This window comes from Bos mutus, chromosome 6, assembly GCF_027580195.1.
Source record: "Bos mutus isolate GX-2022 chromosome 6, NWIPB_WYAK_1.1, whole genome shotgun sequence".
Classification (NCBI taxonomy): domain Eukaryota; kingdom Metazoa; phylum Chordata; class Mammalia; order Artiodactyla; family Bovidae; genus Bos; species Bos mutus.
The window spans coordinates 21344916-21370164 of record NC_091622.1 but is presented as its reverse complement, the minus strand read 5'-3'; the positions used below and the strand labels follow the sequence as shown (position 1 = coordinate 21370164).

Sequence of the window (25249 nt, the reverse complement as noted above, 5' to 3'; positions counted from 1 at the left end):
TGACTCATTACAGGATCACTTTGATAGTTGCATTGAGAAAGGGAAACAAGAGCAGGGATAGAAAAAACTGTTCAGTTCAATTCAGTTGCTCAGTCGTGTCCAATTCTTTGCGATCCCGTGGACTGCAGCAGGCCAGGCTTCCCTGTTTATCACCAATTTCCAGAGCTTGCTCAAACTCATGTCCATCAAGTTGGCGATGCCATCCAACCATCTCATCCTCTGAGAAAACTCTTAGGTGAGAAACAGGATTGACTTGGACAATGGCACCCCACTCCAGTACTCTTGCCTGGAAAATCCCATGGATGGGGGAGCCTGGTGGGCTGAGGTCCATGGGTCGCGGGGGGTAGGACACGACTGAGTGATTTCACTTTCACTTTTCACTTTCATGCATTGGAGAAGGAAATGGCATCCCACTCCAGTGTTCTTGCCTGGAGAATCCCAGGAACGGCCGAGCCTGGTTGGCTGCTGTCTATGGGGTCGCACAGAGTCGGACACGACTGAAGCGACTTAGCAGCAGCAGCAGCAGCAGGGAGGAAACAGTAGACATCTTAAGGAGTGATTAGATTCCATATATATATTTAAAGTAAAAGTGGTTAGATTTGCTAATTGATTAGACACAGAGTATGAAAGAAGAGATGACCTGAGAATACTTCCAAGAGTTCTGACCTCAAGACTGTAGGGTGAGTAAGTTTTGGAGGAATGTAGGGAACTCAGTTTGAAGCACGTGACTTCTGAGATGATTATTAAACATTCAAAAGATGAAGTCCAATAGATTGTTGGATTTAGGACTATGGAATACAGCCAAGGGGTTCAAGTGGAGATGTTAATCACAGTTTCATTAGAATAGGGGACATGTCCTTCTTGTTTATCCCAGTGTGCCCTCTTTCTACACAGTGTTAATACTTACAAGGTTCTTAAGAAATACCTTCTGAGTGAGTGACTACAAGAATAGTGATTTGTGTGCTGGTAAATGTTTAACCACAGGCTCTCTTAAAAAAAATGAACAGAACAAAGCAAAATTCATGATTTCTAGCATTTGCAGATTTCTGTGATGCAAATATTCCTACTATGATTTCAGGCTACCAAAGTAACATCACTGACAGCAGAATTGAGAAGAAATATACACAGTTGATTCCCTCTAACAAGTAATAAAGCAGCTCCAGAACAGAACTGAGCCCTTTGTTGCTTAGTGATATAATCAGATACATATTTTCCTTACTTATAGGTATGGAAAATATAAATAATCTTTGACACGTGGGCAGATTTGAAGGTAAAGAAATTCATAGATGATAATTCATACGAGCTCAAAATCGAGGACTTGAGCAAATATTTAAAAACCTTTGTCATATACCAGACTGAATAGTAGAAATACTGAGCTAATTTATCCCTGTGCCTTTAGGTAGTCTTCTAAATTACTCCACACAGATGTGATATCTTTACATAACTCCTGAGAAAAAAATTTCAATTTACAAATTAATCCATTGTAATATTAACAGTACTCTCTTGCAAGAGTGTCTTCATGATTTCTAAGTTAGCCTAGAAAGTATGTTAAAAATGTTGCCATAAAACATTTATCAATACAATATCTATACAAAGTTTAATCAAGTCACTATCTTCTTGAGTCCAAACTCTTTGGCTTGACTTTTTCAGAGTCATTATTGGGTTTTTAAACATTGTTTACTTATTTAATATTTAAAAAATTTTATTGTGGTCAAATATACCAAACATAAAATTTACTAGGTAACTATATCTAGGTGTACAGTTCAATGATACATTCGCATTGTTGTGCAACCATCAGCAACATACATCTCCAGGGCTTTAATTATTATTTAATTTTTGACTGTATTTTGTTTCATGTAAAAGAAGCACATTTTGTTGTAGATAATTAGAAAAGGAAAAGTATAAAAGAAAATAAAATTACCCCAAATCTCACCATTCAGAGCAAATCAAATCTACATCTACCTTATTGTACATATAGAATTATATCAGACTGTTAAATTTATTGTCTAACAATTCCTCAGATCCTGTTAAGTCTAAAATGCCTTTCAGATTCTGACTGTATGACCTGAAGTGGTGGGGCTGAAAATCCCAGTTGTATGTTTTGCAGCATTTATTTAATGTACCAGTGAGCGAGCCTTAATTAGAATGGTTTATTCTCAGAGCAATGAAGCATAGGGAAGTAGGACAATCCCTCATCCTGGACATATGCTTTAGAGCTGAGCCCCAGGGAGAGAGAGTTGCAAGTAGATGAAGGAACACTGGTCATTAAGAAATTGTTAATGGAGCGAAGCTTAGGGACAAGATAATTTCTCTGAATTCTATATGGAACACAAATAGACATCACAAAAATATCAGGCAGAGGGTAGTTTGTAACTTAAGACTTTTGCAGGTTTGGCTGCAATATGCCCAAAACAGCCACCGGGAAAGGGCATGGCTTATTCCCGACACACTGTTATGCTCTGTACCAAAGTGTTGACATTGCTTTTCCTTTTTTGTCTCTTTCTCTGTCTCTGGCCAGAGCGGAGTAGGGAGAATGGAAATGCTAAAGAAGACTACGGATAAACTGTTATCAGACCTTTCTAGGGATTCTTTGAAATACTGGAGACTAGATGTCTTTGAAATAACTAGCAAGAAATGGTTTATAAGTAAAGGTTATGGACTAAAAAATGTTGGGTATGTTAATGTTAGCACATTTATATATATGTACCTAGAGACTTGATTGGGATTCCTTGGTGGCTCAGATGGTAAAGCATCTGCCCACAATGCAGGAGACCCGGATTCAATCCCTGGGTGGGGAAGATCCCCTGGAGAAGGAAATGGCAACCTACTTCAGTACTCTTGCCTAGAAAATTCCATGAATGGAGGAGCCTGGTGGGCTACAGTCCATGGGGTCGCAAAGAGTCGGACACGACTGAGCAACTTCACTTCAGAGACTTGATAAAATTGATGTTATATTCAAATGTAATTTCTAATTTGCTAGGTAAAATTTGATTTTTAAATGCTTCAACATGAATTTTGATTTGAAAAATGTTTTTGAACCTGTTGGAAAATTGCACCCCTGCAATTTGACAATACATATCCAACTACTAGATTAAATCATATAAAATAATGACATTTTAAGCTATAAAAATTGGCAGTTACATATGGTTCAATCTAAAAGCATGTGTAAAAATGTCATATTTACTACAATATAGCAATATCTGTAAATTTTAATGGAAAAAGATTGTATCTCATCACTTTAATTTTTATTTGATTACTTTTATGATTATTTTATTCAGTAGTCTGGATTGTGTGCTTACCATGTGCCAGCTGGTATGACAGACGTAAGGACACAGTAAGGGCTAAGCACAGAATAAATATATTTTGATAACTCTGTGAATGGTAAATTTAAAATGACACAATAATGTGATGCTATTTTAGTTAAGTTTAGTAATTAAAAATGTATCTTTATTTATGCATATGTATAATGTACTATGATCCAGCGGATGTTGGCAATTTGAACTTCCAGATGTTCAAGCTGGTTTTAGAAAAGGCAGAGGAACCAGAGACCAAATTGCCAACATCCGCTGGATCATGGAAAAAGCAAGAGAGTTTCAGAAAAACATCTATTTCTGCTTTATGGACTATGCCAAAGCCTTTGACTGTGTGGATCACAATAAACTGTGGAAAATTCTGAAAGAGATGGGAATACCAGACCACCTGACCTGCCTCTTGAGAAATTTGTACGCAGGTCAGGAAGCAACAGTTAGAACTGGACATGGAACAACAGACTGGTTTCAAATAGGAAAAGGAGTGCGTCAAGGCTGTATATTGTCACCCTGCTTATTTAACTTATATGCAGAGTACATCATGAGAAATGCCAGGTTGGAAGAAACATAAGCTGGAATCAAGATTGCCAGGAGAAATCTCAATAACCTCAGATATGCAGATGACACCACCCTTATGGCAGAAAGTGAAGAGGAACTAAAAAGCCTCTTGATGAAAGTGAAAGTGGAGAGTGAAAAAATTGGCTTAAAGCTCAACATTCAGAAAACTAAGATCATGGCATTCAGTCCCATCACTTCATGGGAAATAGATGGGGAAACAGTGGAAACAGTGTCAGACTTTATTTTTTTGGGCTCCAAAATCACTGCAGATGGTGACTGCAGCCATGAAATTAAAAGATGCTTACTTCTTGGAAGAAAAGTTATGACCAACCTAGATAGCATATTCAAAAGCAGAGACAGTACTTTGTCAACAAAGATCCGTCTAGTCAAGGCTTTGGTTTTTCCTGTGGTCATGTATGGATGTGAGAGCTGGACTTCTTTGGAAGGAATGATGCTAAAGCTGAAACTCCAGTACTTTGGCCACCTCATGTGAAGAGTTGACTCATTGGAAAAGACTCTGACGCTGGGAGGGATTGGGGGCAGGAGGAGAAGGGGATGACAGAGGATGAGATGGCTGGATGGCATCACTGACTCGATGGACGTGAGTCTGAGTGAACTCCGGGAGTTGGTGATGGACAGGGGGGGTTGCAAAGAGTCAGACACGACTGAGCAACTGAACTGAACTGATAATGTACTATGCAAGAGTTGTATATACATACACACACACACATATATATATATATAAAATACATACATGTGAGATAAATATATCACGACAAATGAGAGTTAAAATGTGAATGTCAAGATCATAGATTGGCTATATTTGGGGTGTAGGACAATTATGGATAAATTTAACTTTCTAATATATATGTTTAATTTTTTCACTATGCCTGTATACTCGTTATAATTAATCAGGGGAAAATACATTTAAATAAAAGATTGGTATAGAGGACGGATTAGGATCAGAAATTGGGGACTGGAATGAGAATGATTTACAGAGCTTTTACCATATGTTACAACTTTGAATTATTTGATTCTTAAGCTATATCCAAAGTTCAGGTAAAAAGATACTTTTGGAGGAAATGCATTTTATCCTTTCTGGCAGTTTTTTCAATTCAACAAATCAGACCATCTGGAAATTGTGATCAGATAGAGGTTTTACAGCTTCATTCACTGAGTTTGCTTTGGGATATGCCTGGGCTTGCCCGGTGGCTCAGTGGTACAGAATGGGAAAGAACCCACCTGCCAGTGCAGGAGACGCAGGAGATGTGGGTTCAGTCCCTGGGTGGGGAAGATAACCTGAAGGAGGAAAGGGCAAGCCACTCCAACATTCTTGCCTGGAGAATCCTGTGGACAGAGGAGCCTGGAGGGCTACAATCCATGAGATCGCAGAGTCGGACACGACTGAACTACTGAGCATGACACCAGGTAGAGAAGAATGAAGACGTTGGTCAGGCACAAGACTGATAAAGGCATTTAAAAAAATTTACTGAAGTATTTATAGCCATAATATTTAAAGCAATGGTAAAATTTACTGCAGTACATTTAGATAATTTGTTATCAGATTGAGGCCTCATGATTTATGATTATATATTTTTATCTGTCCACAGTAAATTTCAAAAGAAATCAAGGTTCTATGAATACTTTGCATAACAGCTCTATGAAAAGCAAAGTTTAAAAAGTATAGCATACAAGGTAAAATTTTAATTTATTTGGATAAAACAGAAATTATTTCAGTTAGATTAAATATTTATTTTAATAATTATTTATGTCAGGTGTCCCTGGGTTTGAAAAATATAAAGAATTTTTTGCTGTGTTTGTTAAGGCTTTGGGACTATTAAATAAAACACATTAAATTACATCCTTAAGGTTACCAGGTAAAAAAAAAGTGACTGTCACTTTAAAAAGTCTTTAAATATTTTAATTGATACTGGACTCTATGCTCTGAAATTGTCCTTTCAGTTCAGTTCAGTCGCTCAGTCGTGTCCGACTCTTTGCGACCCCATGAATCGCAGCACGCCAAGCCTCCCTGTCCATCACCAACTCCCGGAGTTCATTCAAACTCATGTCCATCGAGTCGGTGATGCCATCTAGGCATCTCATCCTCTGTCGTCCCCTTCTCCTCCTGCCCCCAATCCTTCCCAGCATCAGAGTCTTTTCCAATGAGTCAACTCTTCGCATGAGGTGGCCAAAGTACTGGAGTTTCAGCTTTAGCATCATTCCTCCCAAAGAACAACCAGGGCTGATCTCCTTTAGAATGGACTGATTGGATCTCCTTGCAGTCCAAGGGACTCTCAGGAGTCTTCTCCAACACCACAGTTCAAGAGCATCAATTCTTCGGCACTCAGCTTTCTTCACAGTCCAACTCTCATATCCATACATGACCACTGGAAAAACCATAGCCTTGACTAGACGGACCTTTGTTGTCTTTTACTGTATATTAATAAGGGCTTCCCTCATAGCTCAGTTGGTAAAGAATCTGCCTGCAAAGCAGGAGACCCAGGTTCAATCCCTGGGTCAGGAAGATCCCCTGGAGAAGGAAATGGCAACCCACTCCAGTATTCTTGCCTGCAGAATCCCATGGACAGAGGAGCCTAGCAGGCTACAGTCCATGGGGTCACAAGAGTCAGATACGACTTAGGGACTAAACCACATATACTAATACACTTTTCTAGAGTTTCTAACTTAACTTGAAAATGTGCTTAGAAAATGGAAGAAAATATTTTCTAATATCCCTATATATCAAGTGGTATACCATATACTTAAAAAGATAATAACTGTTCTATTAATAATTTTCTAACATCTTAAAATTCTAGCATTCTCAATTAAAACATGTAAATATATGTGAGATGTTTTATATATACATGTGAAATAGATAGCATAGACAAGTGCTAAATTTTAATATTAACCTATAGTTATCACAACTAGTTAGGAGTCATAAGAAAGTGTAGAGGTTAAGAACAGTAGGGGTCCTGGAGTGGACTGCAGTGGTTTGAAGCGCTACTGCGTGATCCTGTGAGAGCCAAACATCTTTCAGATAAAAGTTGTGTTCAAATGTTACATTTCAAAATGCCAAATTTGGGAAGGATAGTGGAGAGAAACAGTGACTCTTCATTGGCACTAATTCCACTGTGTGTGTGTGTGTGTGTGTGTGTGTGTAAGGATGGTGAAGTAGCCTTATAGGCAAGAAGGAACTGTGTAGAACTTAAAGATGATGTTTTGGTCTATAGAACATATATAAGATTTGCAAGAATTTCTAACAAAGCAAATACATAGGATGTTTCAGGATAAGATCAGAACCTGTGAACTCACATTCAAATCTTTAGTAGAATTATTAATTACATTAAAAATGTGAAGTTAGAAGTCAAGCAATTCTTCCAGTGCAGAATGAGTGCAAAACATTTAAAGGAAAACACAGTGTTTTTATTTAAAATGTGGGACTGTTGGTTTGAGGTTTTCCATGTGTAAAATACAAATGTTTATTAGGGAGGATCTGCAATCCTTTTCAGGTCTAAGATTTCTGAGGTCAGAGGAGGTTGTAAGCATTTTGCTACAGCTGAAACAAAGCTATAAGTGCCTGCCTCAAAGCTGAAGTAGTTTTAAACCTCAGAAGATCTTTTTGATTTTAGGCAGACGGACACAAGGGCTTCCCAGGTGGCGCTAGTGGTAAAGAATCCATCTGCCAATGCAGGAGACACAGAGATGCAGGTTGGATGCCCGGGTCGGGAAGATCCCCTGGAGTAGGAATTGGAAGCCCACTCCAGTATTCTAGCCTGGAAAATCCCATGGACAGAGGAGCTTTCAGGCTATACAGTCCATGGGGTCACAAAGAGTCAGACACGACTGAGCGCACACACATGGAGAGGGACACAGTGAGTTCAATACATTTTTCATTTAGGCTGGGAAGACGCAATTCAATTTATGTTAAATGGGAATAGAGGGGCTTCCCAGGTAGCACTAGTGGTAAAGAACCCACCTGCCAATGCATGAGACATAAGAGACATGGGTTTGATCCCTGGGTTGGGAAGATCCCCTGGAGGAGAGCATGGCAACCCACTCTAGTTTTCTTGCCTGGAGAATCCCATGGACAGAGGAGCCTGGTGGGCTACAGTCCATAGGTTCCCAAAGAGTCGAACATGACTGAAGAAAATTAGCACAACAAAGCACATGGGAAATTATACTCAATATCCTGTAATAACCTATAATGGAATATAATCTAAGAAAAAAATGGGAATAGAAAACACTCACAATTCAATAAGCCAAGTGTTACTATCACAATTTAAATGATGTAATCCTTTACCAATTAAGACCCAATTAGGGCTTATGTAATTTTATGGTTATTTCAATAAAGCATTAATTATATTGGAAACTAAAATTTCTTCAAGCATATTGCACTGAATATGCCTCAGACTTTATTGCAAATTGTATGATCCTTAATTTTGAGTAGTTTTGGTAATTGAATAATGTTTTCTAGTAAGGAAATAGTAAGGTGTAAGTAGTAAAACATTCATTGATTTCAAACCAGTGAATGTGATGAAATAGCATTACATTATCAATTAGAATAACTCCAGTGTTATTTCAGATTTTACATAAATATTGGCAGAAAGTAACTGGGAAAATGACCTTTTTTCCCCCTCACATACTTGAAACACTAAATTTTTTTTTCCCTCACAGCCTTCACACACTAAATTTTCATCAAATTTCATAATGTATCATTAACATTTTAAGAACATTGTGAGAATCTTACAACCTGATATGCTAATGCATATCTCCTCCAGATTAGAGCAAAGAATAAATCAAACCATAACAAAACTAAAGACAGATTCCAAACCAAAGAAACATTCCTTTCTAGATCAGTGGAGCAAGATTAGAGGTGCTTTCACTTGTTTTCCAACTTGGAACTGACTTTGTTTCTTCTTCGTACTCACCATTGTGCCTGCAAAAATGAAGGAGTGAGATACTTGAAAACTAGACATAGAGGGGAAAAGAAGACTGGCAGTGTCAGAGGCTTTAAAAAAATGTGGTTTTGTGCTTACAAATCCTAGTCAGTGGGAACTAACCACTGCTCCTTCAATTTAACCCCATGGGCCTGGCATTTGAAAATTGTTTCTAAAGCTTTATGCCTTCAATACCTTCAATTTCAAAACAATAAAGACAGAGGATGGACTGATGGAAAAAAGCCATTTTTTTTTTCTTATTTTTTTTCATAATGGTGACTTACTGTAGTAAGAATTAATATTAAGCTACATTTTATTTTCAAACAAGTTTGTTAATATAGAAAAAAGTATTCTTTCCTTTTCATGGATGAGAACATTAATACTTGAAATTAAAGTCACTTCACCTCCCCTACCCCCATCAACCCCATGCAAACTGCCAATCACAAAATGGAGACTAAAAGCCACTAATGTGGTTCATTTTTAGCATACTATTGAATTAAAGTGTAACCATCAGTAACAGGGCTTCCCTGATAGCTCAGTTGGTAAAGAATCTGCTTGCAATGCAGGAGACCCCAGTTCAATTCCTGGGTGGGGAAGATCCACTGGAGAGGGGATAGGCTACCCACTCCAGTATTCTTGGGCTTCCCTTGTGGGTCAGCTGGTAAAGAATCTGCCTGCAACTTGGGAGACCTGGGTTCAATCCCTGGGTTGGGAAGATCCCCTGGAGAAGGGAAAGGCTACCCACTCCAGCATTCTGGCCCGGAGAATTCCATAGCCTGTATAGTCCATGGGGTCTCTAAGAGTCCAACCTGATTAAGTGCCTTTCACTTTCACTAGTAACAGGTAGATATTTACCATTGTCTTAACACAGTCTGCATTGTCCATAATATTCAATATGAGGAAGCAAACACACACTGAAATTTCATAAACTGGTTTATGAGAACAAGTGTTGGATGTCTCTCCAGCTTCTTATAATTGCTTAAGAATCTTGGGATTCCCAAAGTAGATGGGGGAACATTCTAAAAGATTATCTTTAAACAGTTATCAAGTGGCATGCCTCATTTCCTAACCACTTAGTCTTTGGGCTTTTTCTTGCCTATCATCTGAAAGAGTCAGATACCATCTTCCAGGCACAGGGTCTCCACAGATTACTGGAAGTGAAAACTAACCTGGAGAACTGGAGAAACTGCTGGCTGCTAGCAATCATTTGGAGGGAGCTTACTGCCTCTGTTGGATCCTCCATAACTGGGAGACCAAACCGGTGCTGGCCTTGGGGCAAGGATCGGGCACAGGATGGATGGCACTAAGAATCAGCAAACCAGAGAGAGGAGGCAGGTAGCATTCATTTTTCTGACAGAATAGTGACTAACGGAGAGGAGGAAGCCTCCAAAGTACAAGTTAAAGGTCACATAATTTTTGTGGCAATTGTTTGAAGCCATTTGAGAAAATGTACTAGTGTTAAGTGTTTTTAGTTGAGTTTGTCCTACTTGGAATGACAGGTTTTCCCATCTCTTTCATTCACCTTCTTCATTCTCTCTAGATGACCTCAATGGGGATTAGGGGTTTAGGGTGGGAGTGGGGAGGCCATAGAAACAGAACAAGTTCAGCCATTGATGGACCCATTTGTAAATGGGTTCATCATCATCAGTGTTAGTCACTCAATCGTGTCTGACTCTGTGACCCCAAGGACTGTAGCCCTCCAGGCTCCTCTGTCCATGGAATTTTCCAGGCAAGAATATTGAAATGGGTTCCCATTTCCTTCTCCTGGGGATCTTCCCAACCCAAGAATTGAACCTGGGTCTCCTGCATTGCAGGCAGGTTGTTTATTTTCTGAGCCACCAAGGTTAGTGACCTGCTTTAAGAACTTTCACCCAGTCCCTTTCCTTTCATCAGATCCATTTCTTTTTAACCTTATCCCACTGCCCAGCTTCTCTGTCTGTCTCCTCCTCCTCCTTCCTCCCAGTGTTCTCCTCACCTGTCCACCGAAATGGCTGTCATAGAGTAGATGCTGGCGAACACCGCTGTGATAGGAAAGAAGTTCTGGAAGCGACAGTAGTTGGCGCCGAAGTACCACTCGCTGTGCAGCGCATAGATGAAGTTGACCAAGGTGTTGAAGGCGGCCATGGAGGCGTCGGAGAAAGCCAAGTTCACGAGGAAGTAGTTGGTGACGGTCCTCATGCGCTTGTGGGCCAGGATGATCCAGATGACGATGAGATTCCCGAAGACGGCCACGGCCACCACCACGCCGTAGGCGAGGGACCAGAGCGCGATGCGCCAGGACGGCTGCACGAACTGGTTGGTGATATTAGACCGGGACTGCGAAGGCGCAGGGGAGGCCGCAGCCAGACCCAGCGGGGAGAAGGAAGCGGAAAGATTGCCGGCTTGGACGAGCAGTTGCAGCCACTCAGTCTCAGCCTTTCCCGCGGCTGCCCCAGGCTCGAGCGCACTCAGGTTCCCGATGTCCGCGCCGGCCGTTCCCCCGTTGGTCCAGTTCGCGGCTACGGGGAGAGAGGCCATAGCGATGGGTGTGCAACCTGAGTCCCCTCGCTCACCCACCGTCAGCCCGGCCCGTCTCCCGCGAAGTTCTTCTCCGCCTCCCAGTCGCTTCTCTGCTGAGCGGACCTCAGCCCCGCCCCGAATCGAGGTGGAGAAGGTACCACAGCCCTTGCTGGTTAAGGGATGCTTTGACCCTGTAGGTGATGGGGAGAAAGGAGGCGCTTTCTCCAAAAGCGACTTTGAGCATCTATCGGGCAAGAAGGATGAGACAGTCTGAAAAAAGTGATGTTAGGGACTGGCGCCAGCGGAGACCCTCCGGGAATCACTCCTGCTGGAGTTCCCGGGGCACCAGCTGAAGCGCTGAGGTTCAGGAGCCGCTGCGATCTTTATAGTCTCTTACAGGGCTCTGCTTCGGTGACGTTGTGGGGGCCGCGGAGCTGACAACCCCTTTTTGGAAGACGACTGCGCTCCTTTCCTCCAACCCCGCCCTCTGGGTTTCATTCATTCGCTACTCGCTGGAGCTTGGCGGGTTGACAGGCTCAAGGAAGGGCTGCACTTTCTTATATGTAATTAAAATCTTGACAAGATTGTTTTTCGTCTTTTAACTTCAAGATATTTTGCTTAAGTCCCTGCTTTCAGCTGTATTGTGGACTCTTATTTTCTAAACCAATTAAACCATTCACCCCTAAGGCATAGGCAAAGTCCCAGAAGATTTTCTGGCAAGATCGCCTGTGGGTGCAGTTAGCTGAGGACTGTGAGAACCGCTCGTTTGTTCACTGGCTTTTGGAATTTCACTCAAATTTCTGCGTGTGTGTTTCTGTTTTCCCTTCTCAGATCCCGTTGCTTTTCCCGCTTCCCAAATCCACCCATTCCCTCTCTTCCTGTAATCTCAGTCACCAGAAATTTGTCCCCTCCTCTCTCCTAACCCCCAGACAGAGAGAGACTTTGGCCCAGAGGATTCTCTCAGCTTGGAATGCCATAACATACTGAGGGTAAATCAGAAATATTGAGATGTAGGTCTTCTTGAAACACAAGGACAAGACTTAAATTTCACCATTTCTCAGCAATGAATGTATCCTATGAACAATCTACATAAGTACACAGGGCTATAGTGTTTTGAACATTTGGAGCCTTGGCTTTTAGGGCCTGATCATGTGGATACACTGATGAGAATGAGACAAATGAGCTTTGGCTGTCAGCAGGTGAGCTGGAGTGTTCTGTGGAGTGTGAGCTGGAGTCTGAGCTTAGGTGGATCTCACCAGCCATTTATCAGGAGAGCCAAGACTCTCTTTTATGTTAGTCTCTTGTGGAAGGAATTTAGGGCTACATGTATTTTAGCAATCTCCCCAAAACACTTGAAATCTTTTTCCCCCTACTTGAGCTCTTTTTTCCCCCACTTGAACTCTTTGTGCCTTGATTTCTTTACTTGAAAGTGAAGATTATTTTTTTAAATCTACATTTCAGGGTAAACAGGGGGATGATAACAGCTTTTCAACAATACCAAGCAGGAGAGAGACCTCAATAAATGTTAGTGCCCTTCTCTCTTGTTACAATATGCATTACATAAAACATTTTCAGGTAAGATGTATTGGAGAGCAAGTTTGATTTGCTTCAAGAGAACGTAGCTTGTGATTTGTGAACACTATTCTTTGGTGTAAGTATCTATTCCTTAAAAACCCTAATTATTGCATATATGGACTTAGAGTGATGAATAATATTCTTTTTTTTTAGTTTTTATGACAAAAAGTTAGTGTATAGAAATAAATTTGAGGCACCCTAATAATAATTCTATGGACACAGCACTGCTTCAAAATAAATGCATGCTGAAAATGATAATTATCAAAGGTTATTATTTTCTATTTTTTCCCAGAAAGACCTGAAAAACATGTGATAAATCATAAGTTAACAGATTCCACACTTCCTGCTAATTAATTCTAAATTGAATTGTTTTCTTTTGAAAGGCAAATTACTTCTGTCAATTTACCATCTTGAAATTACTTAAGTTAAAATGAAAGTCTTCCTTCCCTAATGAAATGAAGGAAGAATTTTTTTTTAAAGTTCTTTCACATGACACACACCATTTATCAAGATTATGAAATGGACCACGTTGTGGTTTGGTAATTATAACTTTAAATATTTGATCAAAATATGCATGCTGCTGCTGCTGCTAAGTTGTTTCAGTCGTGTCCGACTCTGTGTGATACCATAGATGGAAGCCAACCAGCCTCCCCCATCCCTGGGATTCTCCAGGCAAGAATACTGGAGTGGGTTGCCATTTCCTTCTCCAATGCATGAAATGAAAAGTGAAAGTGAAGTCACTCAGCCGTGTCCAACTCTTAGCGACCCCAAGAACTGCAGCCTACCAGATTCTGCCACCCATGGGATTTTCCAGGCAAGAGTACTGGAGTGGGCTGCCATTGCCTTCTCCACAAAATACGGATAAAAGTTACTTATTCGTGTAAAAATCTATTCAGTTTACACTACTGTTTTACTTTTTTGTGTTAGTTGCTTCAGTCGTGTCCAACTCTTTGTAACCCCATGGACTGTATCCTGCCAGCCTTCTTTGTCCATGGGCTTTCCCAGGCAATAATACTGGAGTGGGTTACCATTTCCTTCTACAGTTACTTGTCCATACAGATCATCATAAGTCTGTAATTTTGTCCTCATTGTACTTACACAGAAGTAGAAGTGATATGACAGAAAATGATTGACAATGGAATTAGGAGAAGATACAATAACAGGCATTTAAAAAGTTGATATATGGCAAAACAATACAATATTGTAAAGTTAAAAAAATAAAATAAAAACAAACAAAAAAAGTTGTTTTCTTTCAGAAGAAGATAGGGATCCAATCATAGCTTTCCTTTTAGATCTGCCTTACATGGAAAGACTTTCCATGTGTCCTAGTAGAGTAGTTATTGTTCATGCATTGCTTCAATCATTCCTTTAATGTGTATTGAGTGTACTTCTTTCTAGTTCAGTTCAGTCGCTCAGTAGTGTCCGACTCTTTGGGACCCCATGAATCGCGGCATGCCAGGTCTCCCTGTCCATCACCAACTCCCGGAGTTCACTCAGACGCACGTCCATCGAGTCAGTGATGCCATCCAGCCATCTCATCCTCTGTTGTCCCCTTCTCCTCCTGCCTCCAATCTCTCCCAGCATCAGAGTCTTTTCCAATGAGTCAACTCTTCACATGAGGTGGCCAAAGTACTGGAGTTTCAGCTTTAGCATCATTCCTTCCAAAGAACACCCAGGACCGATTTCCTTTAGAATGGACTGGTTGGATCTCCTTGCAGTCCTAGGGACTCTCAAGAGTCTTCTCCAACACCACAGTTCAAAAGCATCAATTCTTCAGTGCTCAGCTTTCTTCACAGTCCAACTCTCACATCCATACATGACCTCTGGAAAAACCATAGCCTTGACTAGATGGACCTTTGTTGGCAAAGTAATATCTCTGCTTTTCAATATGCTATCTAGGTTGGTCATAACTTTATTTCCAAGGAGTAAGCATCTTTTAATTTCATGGCTGCAGTCACCATCTGCAATGATTTTGGAGCCCCCAAAATAAAGTCTGACACTGTTTCCACTGTTTCCCATCTATTTCCCATGAAGTGATGGGTCCAGATGCCATGATCTTAGTTTTCTGAATGTTGAGCTTTAAGCCAATTTTTTCACGCTCCTCTTTCACTGTCATCAAGAGGCTCTTTAGTTCCTCTTCACTTTCTGCCATAAGGGTGGTGTCATCTGCATGTATGAGGTTATTGATATTTCTCCCGGCAATCTTGATTCCAGCTTGTGCTTCTTCCAACCTGGCATTTCTCATGATGTACTCTGCATATAAGTTAAATAAGCAGGATGACAATATACAGTCTTGATGTACTCCTTTTCCTATTTGGAACCAGTCTGTTGTTCCATGTCCAGTTCTAACTGTTGCTTCCTGACCTGCATATAGGTTTCTCAAGAGGCAGGTCAGGTGGTCTGGGATTCCCATCTCTTTCAGAATTTTCCACAGTTTATTGTGATCCACACAGTCAAAGGCTTTGGCATAGTCAATAAAGCAGAAATAGATGTTTTTCTGGAACTCTCTTGCTTTTTCAATGATCCAGCGGATGTTGGCAATTTGATCTCTGGTTCCTCTGCCTTTTCCAGCTTGAACCAGCTTGAACATGTGGAAGTTCACGGTTCACGTATTGCTGAAGCCTGGCTTGGAGAATTTTGAGCATTACTTTACTAGCGTGTGAGATGAGTGCAATTGTCGGGTAGTTTGAGCCTTCTTTGGCATTGCCTTTCTTTGGGATTGGAATGAAAACTGACCTTTTCCAGTACTGTGGCCACTGCTGAGTTTTCCAAATTTGCTGGCATATTGAGTGCAGCACTTTCACAGCATCATCTTTCAGGATTTGAAATAGCTCAAGTGGAATTCCATCACCTCCACTAGCTTTGTTCATAGTGATGCTTTCTAAGGCCCACTTGACTTCACATTCCAGGATGTCTGGCTCTAGGTCAGTGATCACACCATCAAGATTATCTGGGTCGTGAGGATCTTTTTTATACAGTTCTTCTGTGTATTCTTGCCACCTCTTCTTAATATCTTCTGCTTCTGTTAGGTCCATACTATGTCTATCCTTTATCGAGCCCATCTTTGCATGAAATGTTCCCTTGGTATCTCTACTTTTCTTGAAGAGATCTCTAGTCTTTCCTATTCTGTTGTTTTCCTCTATTCCTTTGCATTGATCGCTGAGGAAGGCTTTCTTCTTGGTATTCTTTGGAACTCTGCATTCAGATGCTTGTATCTTTCCTTTTCTCCTCTGTTTTTTGCTTCTCTTCTTTTCACAGCTATTTGTAAGGCCTCCTCAGACAGCCATTTTGCTTTTTTGCATTTCTTTTCCATGGGGATGGTCTTGATCCCTGTCTCCTATACAATGTCATCAACCCCATCCATAGTTCATCAGGCACTCTATGTATCAGATCTAGACCCTTAAATCTATTTCTCACTTCCACTGTATAATCATAAGGGATTTGATTTAGGTCATACCTGAATGGTCTAGTGGTTTTCCCTACTTTCTTCAATTACAGTCTGAATTTGGCAATAAGGAGTTCATGGTCTGAGCCATAGTCAGCTCCTGGTCTTGTTTTTGCTGACTGTGTAGAGCTTCTCCATCTTTGGCTGCAAGGAATAAAATCAATCTGATTTTGGTGTTGACCATCTGGTGATGTCCATGTGTAGAGTCTTCTCTTGTGTTGTTGGAAGAGGGTGTTTGTTATGACCAGTGCATTCTCTTTGCTTCTTTCCAGAAGCTATACCAGATACTAGGGATATAGCAGTGAAACGACTAGATACGAACCCTGTCTTCACAGAACCTGCAGTCTAGTAGTATTTTTGACATTGAGGTGAGAATCATGAGTAATAGAATGGGAAGGCACAGAGAGCAATGGAACTATGTCACCAAGGAAGTGGATGCTGTACCCACTGGATTCTTTTAACTTTGTTTAAAACTTTTCTTTGTGAGGATAAAGTGAAGTGCTAAAATGAAGATAGACTTAGCAGAAGCTTATGCCTTGAAAAATAGGAAGGCTTAGGAGATAATGGTTAAGGAGGAAGTTTTCCAACTAAGAGAATTTGTTGAATAATCTGGCCATCATAGCTCCAGAATCTGAATCCTGCTTTTATCTAAGCCCACTCTGCTGATTTCCTAATTCTTCCTCATCCTCTTTCTGTTAAGAACTCCAAAAGTCTGAGCCTTGAACTACCAAGGAAAGAGGCCAAGAGGCCAAGATGCACCTTCTAACACACTAGAAGGTGACTTAGAGAGGTATCCAATGCTCCCACAGCTAGAATCAGGAAGTATGTTTGAGTATGTGCCTATGGAAATATCTGAGGATCCTGGGAAGTAGGCCAAGCATGGTACCGAGGGAGACATTAATAGGTTTTAGATTTAGTGTGTAAATCTTGGTTTGATGGAATAAATGTAATACAAATTATGATCGTTTATGTGAGTGTTTATAGTTTGTTCCTAAGAACCAAGAAATGTTTGCCCATTTTACTGTGCATAATAGATTACATTTTTCCAAATTTTATTTACTCTCCATATTTTTATTTATAATAGTTACTGGTGATGTGCCTCATTAATTTGCTAACAATTTATATTAATAGAATGGATGCTGGCCATGTATTATTTTTTTCCTCTCTTACAACTCAAGGAAACAATATGGCATATTTCATGCTTCTAGTTTTATTTTTAACAGGCCTCCCCAAAATAAACATTTCAGGATAGAATTTCAGGCACCGTTGCTGGCTAGTGAAGGAGTTATTTTCAGAAAGGAAAGGTTGTCAAACTTCCAGATTTCTGTCTCTGGCAATAATCTGTTTGACAGTTCTCCAGCACTTTTAGTTTCAGTATGTTCATTATTCCCCATTATGTTGAGATATTATTTTTCATCAGTATCATTTCCTGGTAAGTCTACTCTTTGACTCTCGCTTTATTGGTTTCCCTTTATTATTTCATTGTACCTGCTTGGCAGTTACACTGAGGTCATTTCCACCCTCTGAGTTTTGGGCTCCTAAAATCAGAGGGCTCAGTATTGCTGGCAACCCACCAATTAATCAATAGTAGATCATCTCCACTTAATTGTGCAGACCGCTACTCAGCAATATTTGCTGTCTACCAGACACCCTTTCTATGATCGGTCTATGATCGGTTCCCAGCCATTCTTCAGTTCTCTTTCCTCTCCATCTTCCTCTTTGTGTTTAACAAATTATGTTGTTTCCAAAGTATCTGACAGAAGAATTTCACATTTCTGTGCATTCCATCCATCTCTTAGGAATTTATTGTCTCTGTGAAAGTGGTTTATCTTCTTTCATTTGTGCTATGCATTCTTTCAACAGTTCCTATCCTCTCTCTCTCTTAAACACTTGACTTTTCTTTAAGACTGAGGCATATTTAAGAATCTATATGAAATAGCCCTTTTCCTGATTACATTCCATTTTGGTTACCACTGTTCTCTCTCTTCTTTTGTTTCTAGATGAAATTTTTAAACAAAATGTCTAAATTTAATATTTCCACTTCATCACTCACAATATCTTTAGGTATGAAAATACTTAATACTGTTGTGTCAGTGTTTAGTCCTATCAATTCAGTTCAGTTCAGTTCAGTTCAGTCACTCAGGTGTGTCCGACTCTTAGCAAATTGCATATTAAACAATTTTTCACTTTCCATCCTGAACTTTCTTGATCTCTCTGTAGCATTAGCATTTGACATTTGCATTAATTTCTTAGGGTTGTCATAACACATTACCACAAACAGAATGGCCTACAACAGCACTTATTTTCTCACAGTTTGAGAGGTTAGAAATCTGAAATCAGTACATGAACAAGGTCGTTTTTTCCTTCCTGAAGCTCTGAGGGAGACTGTGTTCCATGTACTCTCTCCTGGTATCTGTTGGTTGTTGTCAATCTTCAGTGTTTCTGGGCTTGTAGATGTATTACTCCAATCTCTGCCTGTCATCACATGGTAAACTTGTGTGTCTTTACATCACATCCCTGTATGTTGTTCTGTGTCCAAATGATCCTTTTCTTATAAAGACATTAGTTATTGGCTTAAGGGCAACCCCAAGCCAGCATACATCATCTTAACTTGCTTACATCTGCAAAGCCCCTATTTCCAAACAATGTCTTCACCTGTATAAATATATTCATTTTAACTCAACATGCCCCAAAGTTTTACCTATTCCAAGGTCAAGTCCAAAATCTTATGAAATGTTAACTCAAAAAGCTCCAAATCTTATCATTATCAGAAATGCATAAGATTCTGTGTATAGTCTGTCATGCAGCAAAATTCCTCTCCATTTATGGATCTTTGAAACTAGAAAGCAAGTTATCTGTTTTTAAGATACAGTGCTGGGGGCTTTCATAGTAGCTCAGTGGTAAAGAGTCTGCCTGCCAATGAGATAGGTTTGATCTCTGGTCTGGGAAGAATCCACAAGCTACGAATCAGCTGTCACTGTGCCACAACTGAGTCTGTGCTGTAGAGCCCAAGACCACAACTACTGAGCCCATATGCCACAACTACTGAAGTCCGTGTGCCTAGAGCCTGTGCTCTGCAACAAGAGAGAATGAGAGAAGCCTGCACCACAACGACAGAGTAGTCCCTGGTTACCACAACTAAAAGAGACTCGTGCAGCAGTGAAGACCAATACACCCCCAAATTAATAATTATTTAAAAAACACAATGGTGGGGCAGGCATGAAATAGGCATTCCCCTCCGAAAAGGGAGATAATGGAAGGAATTAAGGAATCACAGTTTTAAAGAAAATTCACAATCAAGCAAGGCAAAATCCATTAGATATAAGGCATGAAAATTACTTTCTGTTGCTTGATGCTCTGTCCTCTGGGTCTGCAGATTCCATCAGTCCTTGCTTCTGGGTCAACCAAAGCCCTATTTGTTCCTGCCTTGGGCTCTTAGTGGTAGTCCTGCCATTTTAGCTTGAGGTTTTCCCATCCTGCGGGCCCAAGGACGGGGGTAGCCCTATCCTCTAGAAATGAGGAGGTGCCATTTTGTTGACCACTCAACCAGCAGGATGGTTAAACAATGTTTCTTTCCTTTTTTGGAAAGACAACACACATTTACAGTCTAGTATCTCTACTAGTTTATTTCTTGTTTCCTACCAACAGAATTCCAAAAGTCCAAATGCCCTTCTTCATGTCATCCTGTCTCTCTCTGCTTCAGTCCAAGATGGCAGTGTTTCTGCTAAGATGACTGTTTGTATCCATCACACGCCTAGTCTTTCCAAAAGTTTGTCAGGCTGCACTCTTGGTGTTTTCTCCAAAGCACAGTATTCTCATTTTTTTACCATATGGACAGGCTAAGAATTTTATAAACTTTCTCAAGTTTTCTAGCTCCTTGTGACTTAGCAGGGCTTTCTCCAAGGTAACACTTGCATTTTATTACAAGTAGCAAGTAGAAACCAAGGCTGAACTTCCATGCTTTGCTTGGAAATCTCCTCAGATAAACATCCAAGTTTGTCGGTTACAAGTTATACTCTCCACTCAAAAGCAAATCTCCAGTCAGCCAAGTTTATAACAAACATAACAAACTGGAAACTTTGTTCCAGTTTCCAGGAACTTATTCCTTATTTTCTTCTGAGATCTCATCAGAATCGCCTTGTACAATCATATTTCTTTTCTTTTCCTTTTTTTTTTTTTTTTTTTACCATTTTTGAAGTCTTTACTGAATTTGTTACAATGTTGCTCCTATTTTTGTGTTTATGTTTTTTGGCCAAGAGGCATGTGGGATCTTAGCTTCCAGACCAGGGATTGAAATGCCCCCTATATTGGAAGGTGAAGTGGTAACTACTGGACCGTCAAGAAGTCTCTTCAACCATATTTCTAACAGTCTCTTCAAAGCAATCGAGGTTTTTACTACCATATACCTCAAAATTTCCTGAAGAAGAGAATGGCAACCCACTCCAGTATTCTTGCTTAGAGAATTCCATGGACAGAGGAGCCTGGTGGGCTATAGTTCATGAAGTTGCAGACACGACTGAACAACTAACACACACACACACACACACACACACACATCCCTCAAAATTATTCCAGCCTCTATCACCCAATTCAAAGCCAATTTCACATTTTAAAATATTTTTGACAGCTGCACCCCACTTTCTCACAATGTAACCTAAAGCATCATTATTAATTTCTTCATTCTTAACTTCCTCTCCCTCTATGAGGCTGTGGAACAACTATCTGCTGCTTTCTCCTCCCTCCCTACATCCAAACAATATGTAAAGGCTTTACTTCCTCTGACTGCCATTTATTTTTGGTGTTTTCAAGGATTACTGTCTTGATCCTTTGCTTGTGTTTCTCTGTATACTCTCTCTGAGATATCTACCTTATGCAAATACAAGTCTTTGCTGCCATTAGTCATGGTATCTACCAAACCTACTTTTCCATGCTTGCATACTCAGCTACCTACTGGACATGTCCCTTCAGATGTTCTACAATCACTTCAGACTCTTCAGTACCCAAATCGAACTCACCCTTAAGGTCTTAAACCCATTCGCTCCGTTTTTCCCATGTTGATGAGGAAACAAATATGGCTGAATTTAATTTTTCAAAGTACAAACTGGGAAATTATTCTAGATTTCTTTGCATTTCTCTTTCTCCCCTGATTCCACTCCCAATCACTTACTGACTTTGGTTTAATAGATTCAGCATTCTTAGGAGTTCTTACATCCATGGAATCATAGAGATTGAAAGACTGAAAGTATCCACTGGTGGATTCCTACTTTCAATCTTATTATTTCTTCTGTGGATTCTGTGACAGACTCATAATGGATAACTCTAGTGAATGGATCACTGCTGATTTTAGTTAACCCTCTTCCTGTCAACTATTTTTTACAATGGTTTAGAGAGACCTTTCTAAATCTGGTGGCTCAGACGGTAAAGCGTCTGCCTGCAATGTGGGAGATGGGGGTTTGATCCCTGGGCTGGGAAGATCCCCTGGAGAAGGAAATGGCAGCCTACTCCAGTACTCTTGCCTAGAAAATTCCATGGGTGGAGGAACCTGGTGGGCTATAGTCCATGGAGTCGCAAAGAGTCGGACATGACTGATTGACTTCACTTTCACTCTCTAAACATAAATTAGGTCAATCATTTCCTTGCTAAAAAATCTTTCAGTGGAAAGCAACAAGACTCTTTATTATTGGGGTCCCGTTTGCTTCTTCAACTTCACCTTTTAATTCTCCCTTGTATGGCTCTTCTCTTTAACTATCGAAAAGTACTGGTAATTCTTCCAACATATCTTACTCTTTTACACATCATGTTTTCCCAGTCCTTGTCTCTCCCCTGGAATATTTCTTCCCTTTCTGTACTTTATCCCCTATTCTTTAGATTTCATTTTGATTATTTTGAAGAGGCTTCCTATGATGGAGGCAGTCCACCATATTATCCTTGTTTATGTCATTAGCTTGCCTTTTTTCACAGGATCCTGTAATTACTGATTTACCTGGATGTCTTCCCAACTAAACTATGAAACATTCAAGAGCCAAGTATGGACTTTGTTCAGCAGGCTAGCTTAGAACCTATAACAAGTGTATGTGAATGGAATAACAATGCTGAACAGGCCAGTTCTTTCTATATATAATATGAAAGTAACAACCTTAAATTGGACATTGAATTATTTAAGAGCACATTTGACTTCTAAAAATGTGACCTTTCAGAAATAAAGTTTTATTTTATTGGGTTTGTTGTTTATAGGTGAAATTTATTTTGCATTGAAAATGGCAATTTTAGAAGTTAATTTGTGTAGTAAATGATGTTAGGAAGAAATAATTGCTTTATTCAGGAAGATACACTGTGACATTTTACATAAGAAATGATACACTGGCCTTTTCCCCTTATCCCAGAGACCTTGAGGTTATTACTGTCTGCCATTATTACTATATTTATAGAAGATCATATTAGATTGTATTTTTATAATAAGTTCATAATTGTCTCAAGATATATATTCATGTGTGCTTAATCAAATAGCATAGTTTTATGAATTCATTCAGTTTATATGCACACACACAGGGTATTCAAATACCACATTCATTCCTTGTAACAAAATATCATATTCACAAAATTTTAGTTTTTGTCCCCTTTTCATATAAAATATATTGAAAATGAGAATTTTCTTCTATCTGAGTGAGTTCATTAGAAACATTGAAACATTTGATTATATATCAAATACTGAAATATCCTCTAATAGCATATTAATAAAAATAAGTAATATGTGACTAAAATGACTGATTCAATTTATCACTGTTACTGGTTAACATCATCAATTCTTTTGTATATTTACCCTGTCAAATTTCAGGCAAAGAAATGCAATACAATATATATAGTTTACATTTCAAGCAATAAGTTTGAGAAAACTTTGGCTTTGCATATTAAGTCAACTGAGAAAGTTTTGTAAAATCTCAATAAAGAAAAAGTGTACAATTCCACTATACTGATTGGGAATGTAAGAAATTAAGTTTGGAAGTCCAGTTGGTTTCCTGGAATCTACAAATGAATCACTTGTGGAAAAGAGACACTAATAGTTTATGATACATGAATCAAAGAACTATGTTAATTTTATATTATAATTAACTCTCCTTGAAAATGTACTATTTTCATAAAAGAGAACCTTAATTTTTCTTATTTTATTTTTGTCATTTTGTATTATGATTCAGTTCTATGTTCATATTATGTGGAGTGAATTTCCACAGAATATGAACATAATGAATGAATCATGCATAGAGTTACTTCTTTTTCTGCTACTTTTATATAAAAAACAATGACCCATATAGCTTGGGTAAAAAGAATAGTGAGATCTTTGCAACATAAGAAAATACTTTGGAAGCATAACTCTCACTTTTGGAGTAGCTATGATTTAAAGACTGGGGCCGTGGACGAGAGCATATGGATATGAGCCATAGTGATGACTCAGAAGTGATTGATATCCTCATTACCAATGTTTTTAACCATCCACATGTACAGCATAATCACAGGTTACATGAGGATTAGCTCTTACAGTTTGAAGAGAAAGTCATATTATTGAAGTCACCCTTGAGAATCCTCTATATCACTTATATAGTATAATATGTACACACACCATATTTCCTAAGGGTTGATATAGATGGTCTTCAGGCTGGAATATATTGCTGCTTCTTCAGTTTAGCACATGATAAAGTATTAGATTGTATTTAGAGTCCAATAGTATAAAATACACATTTAAACACTAGAATCACACTTATTTGTCCAAAACCTTTATACAGAGAGTTGAGAATGACTGAATAGAAGATTCATGTCTCCCGTTCCTCTTTCCCCTGGGATTATGCTAAATGAATGAAATGAGAAGTGTATTATATAAATAATGCAAATTATTTCTCTCCTTTCTTTCTTTTCTCCCTACCTCTCATTCCCACTTTTATATTCTTTATTTTCCAAGTATATCTATTGGAGTCTTAGGAAATTAAATGCATATTTAATGTAATTCCATAGATTTATATAGTGATGATAATTTTACCACCTGCATTTTAACTCAAGTAATTTGGAGACAATTTTCCAAAGAAATAAAGAACATTTTCATACAAATGAATTACAAAATAGTTGTAGTAACATTAGAATTTGTTTATTTTTGTGTAAGGAGAGAAAGTGTTCTATCAAGTAAGTATAGGGTGGTAAGTTAGACATCTGTTGATTATCTGCAGATATTGGGATTTTCCGTACTGATTCAAGAGATACAGGTGACATAATTAAGAAAAAAATTAATCTTTCAAAACCATTACAGTACGTATTTTTCTAAATTTAAGAACTGCTGAATTTGAGGGGGAGTAGTTAGTTGAGCTTTCCTGATAGCGCAGTTAGTAAAGAATGCACCCGCAATGCAGGAGACCTTGGTTCAATTCCTGGGTCAGGAAGATTCTGGAGAAGAAAGGATAGGCTACCCACTCCAGTTTTCTTGGGCTTCCCTTGAGCTCAGCTGGTAAAGAATCCACCTGCAATGTGGGAGACCTGGGTTAGGAAGATCCCCTGGAGTAGGGAAAGACTACCCACTCTAGTGTTCTGGCCTGGAGAATTCCATAGACTGTATAGTCCATGGGGTCACAAAGAGTGGGATGTGACTGAGCGACTTTCACTTTCACTTTCAGTGGAATAACTCAGCTGCTTTTTAATCCTCAAAATGAGAGCTCCTTGGAGAGCTCCTATCTGGTAATTGAATCAGAGTTAATCAGTACAATTATAGGATTTCGTGATTGGTATACAATTTCTGTGCCATGCATTCATTTACTATCATTTAAAGGGAGAATCACAAACTATTAGGTACAGGAGGTGCTGATATCTTTTTTCAGCGCATATGGTTGGCATAATTTTTCATTTGAAATATGATCACTGTATAAGCTCCACAAAATGGAAGTATATTA

General features: G+C 39.3%; 1 protein-coding gene across 1 annotated transcript in view; it reads right to left on the bottom strand.

The window, feature by feature from the left end:
* The window catches only part of TACR3 (tachykinin receptor 3), an 86183-nt gene extending 74858 nt beyond the window's left edge, over positions 1-11325 (bottom strand). Inside the window, exon 1 of the mRNA XM_005890477.2 lies at positions 10779-11325. Coding sequence (XP_005890539.2) covers positions 10779-11320 — 542 coding nt within the window. The 5' untranslated portion in view covers positions 11321-11325. The remainder of the gene's footprint in view (positions 1-10778) is intronic.
* Positions 11326-25249: the final 13924 nt, after the last annotated feature.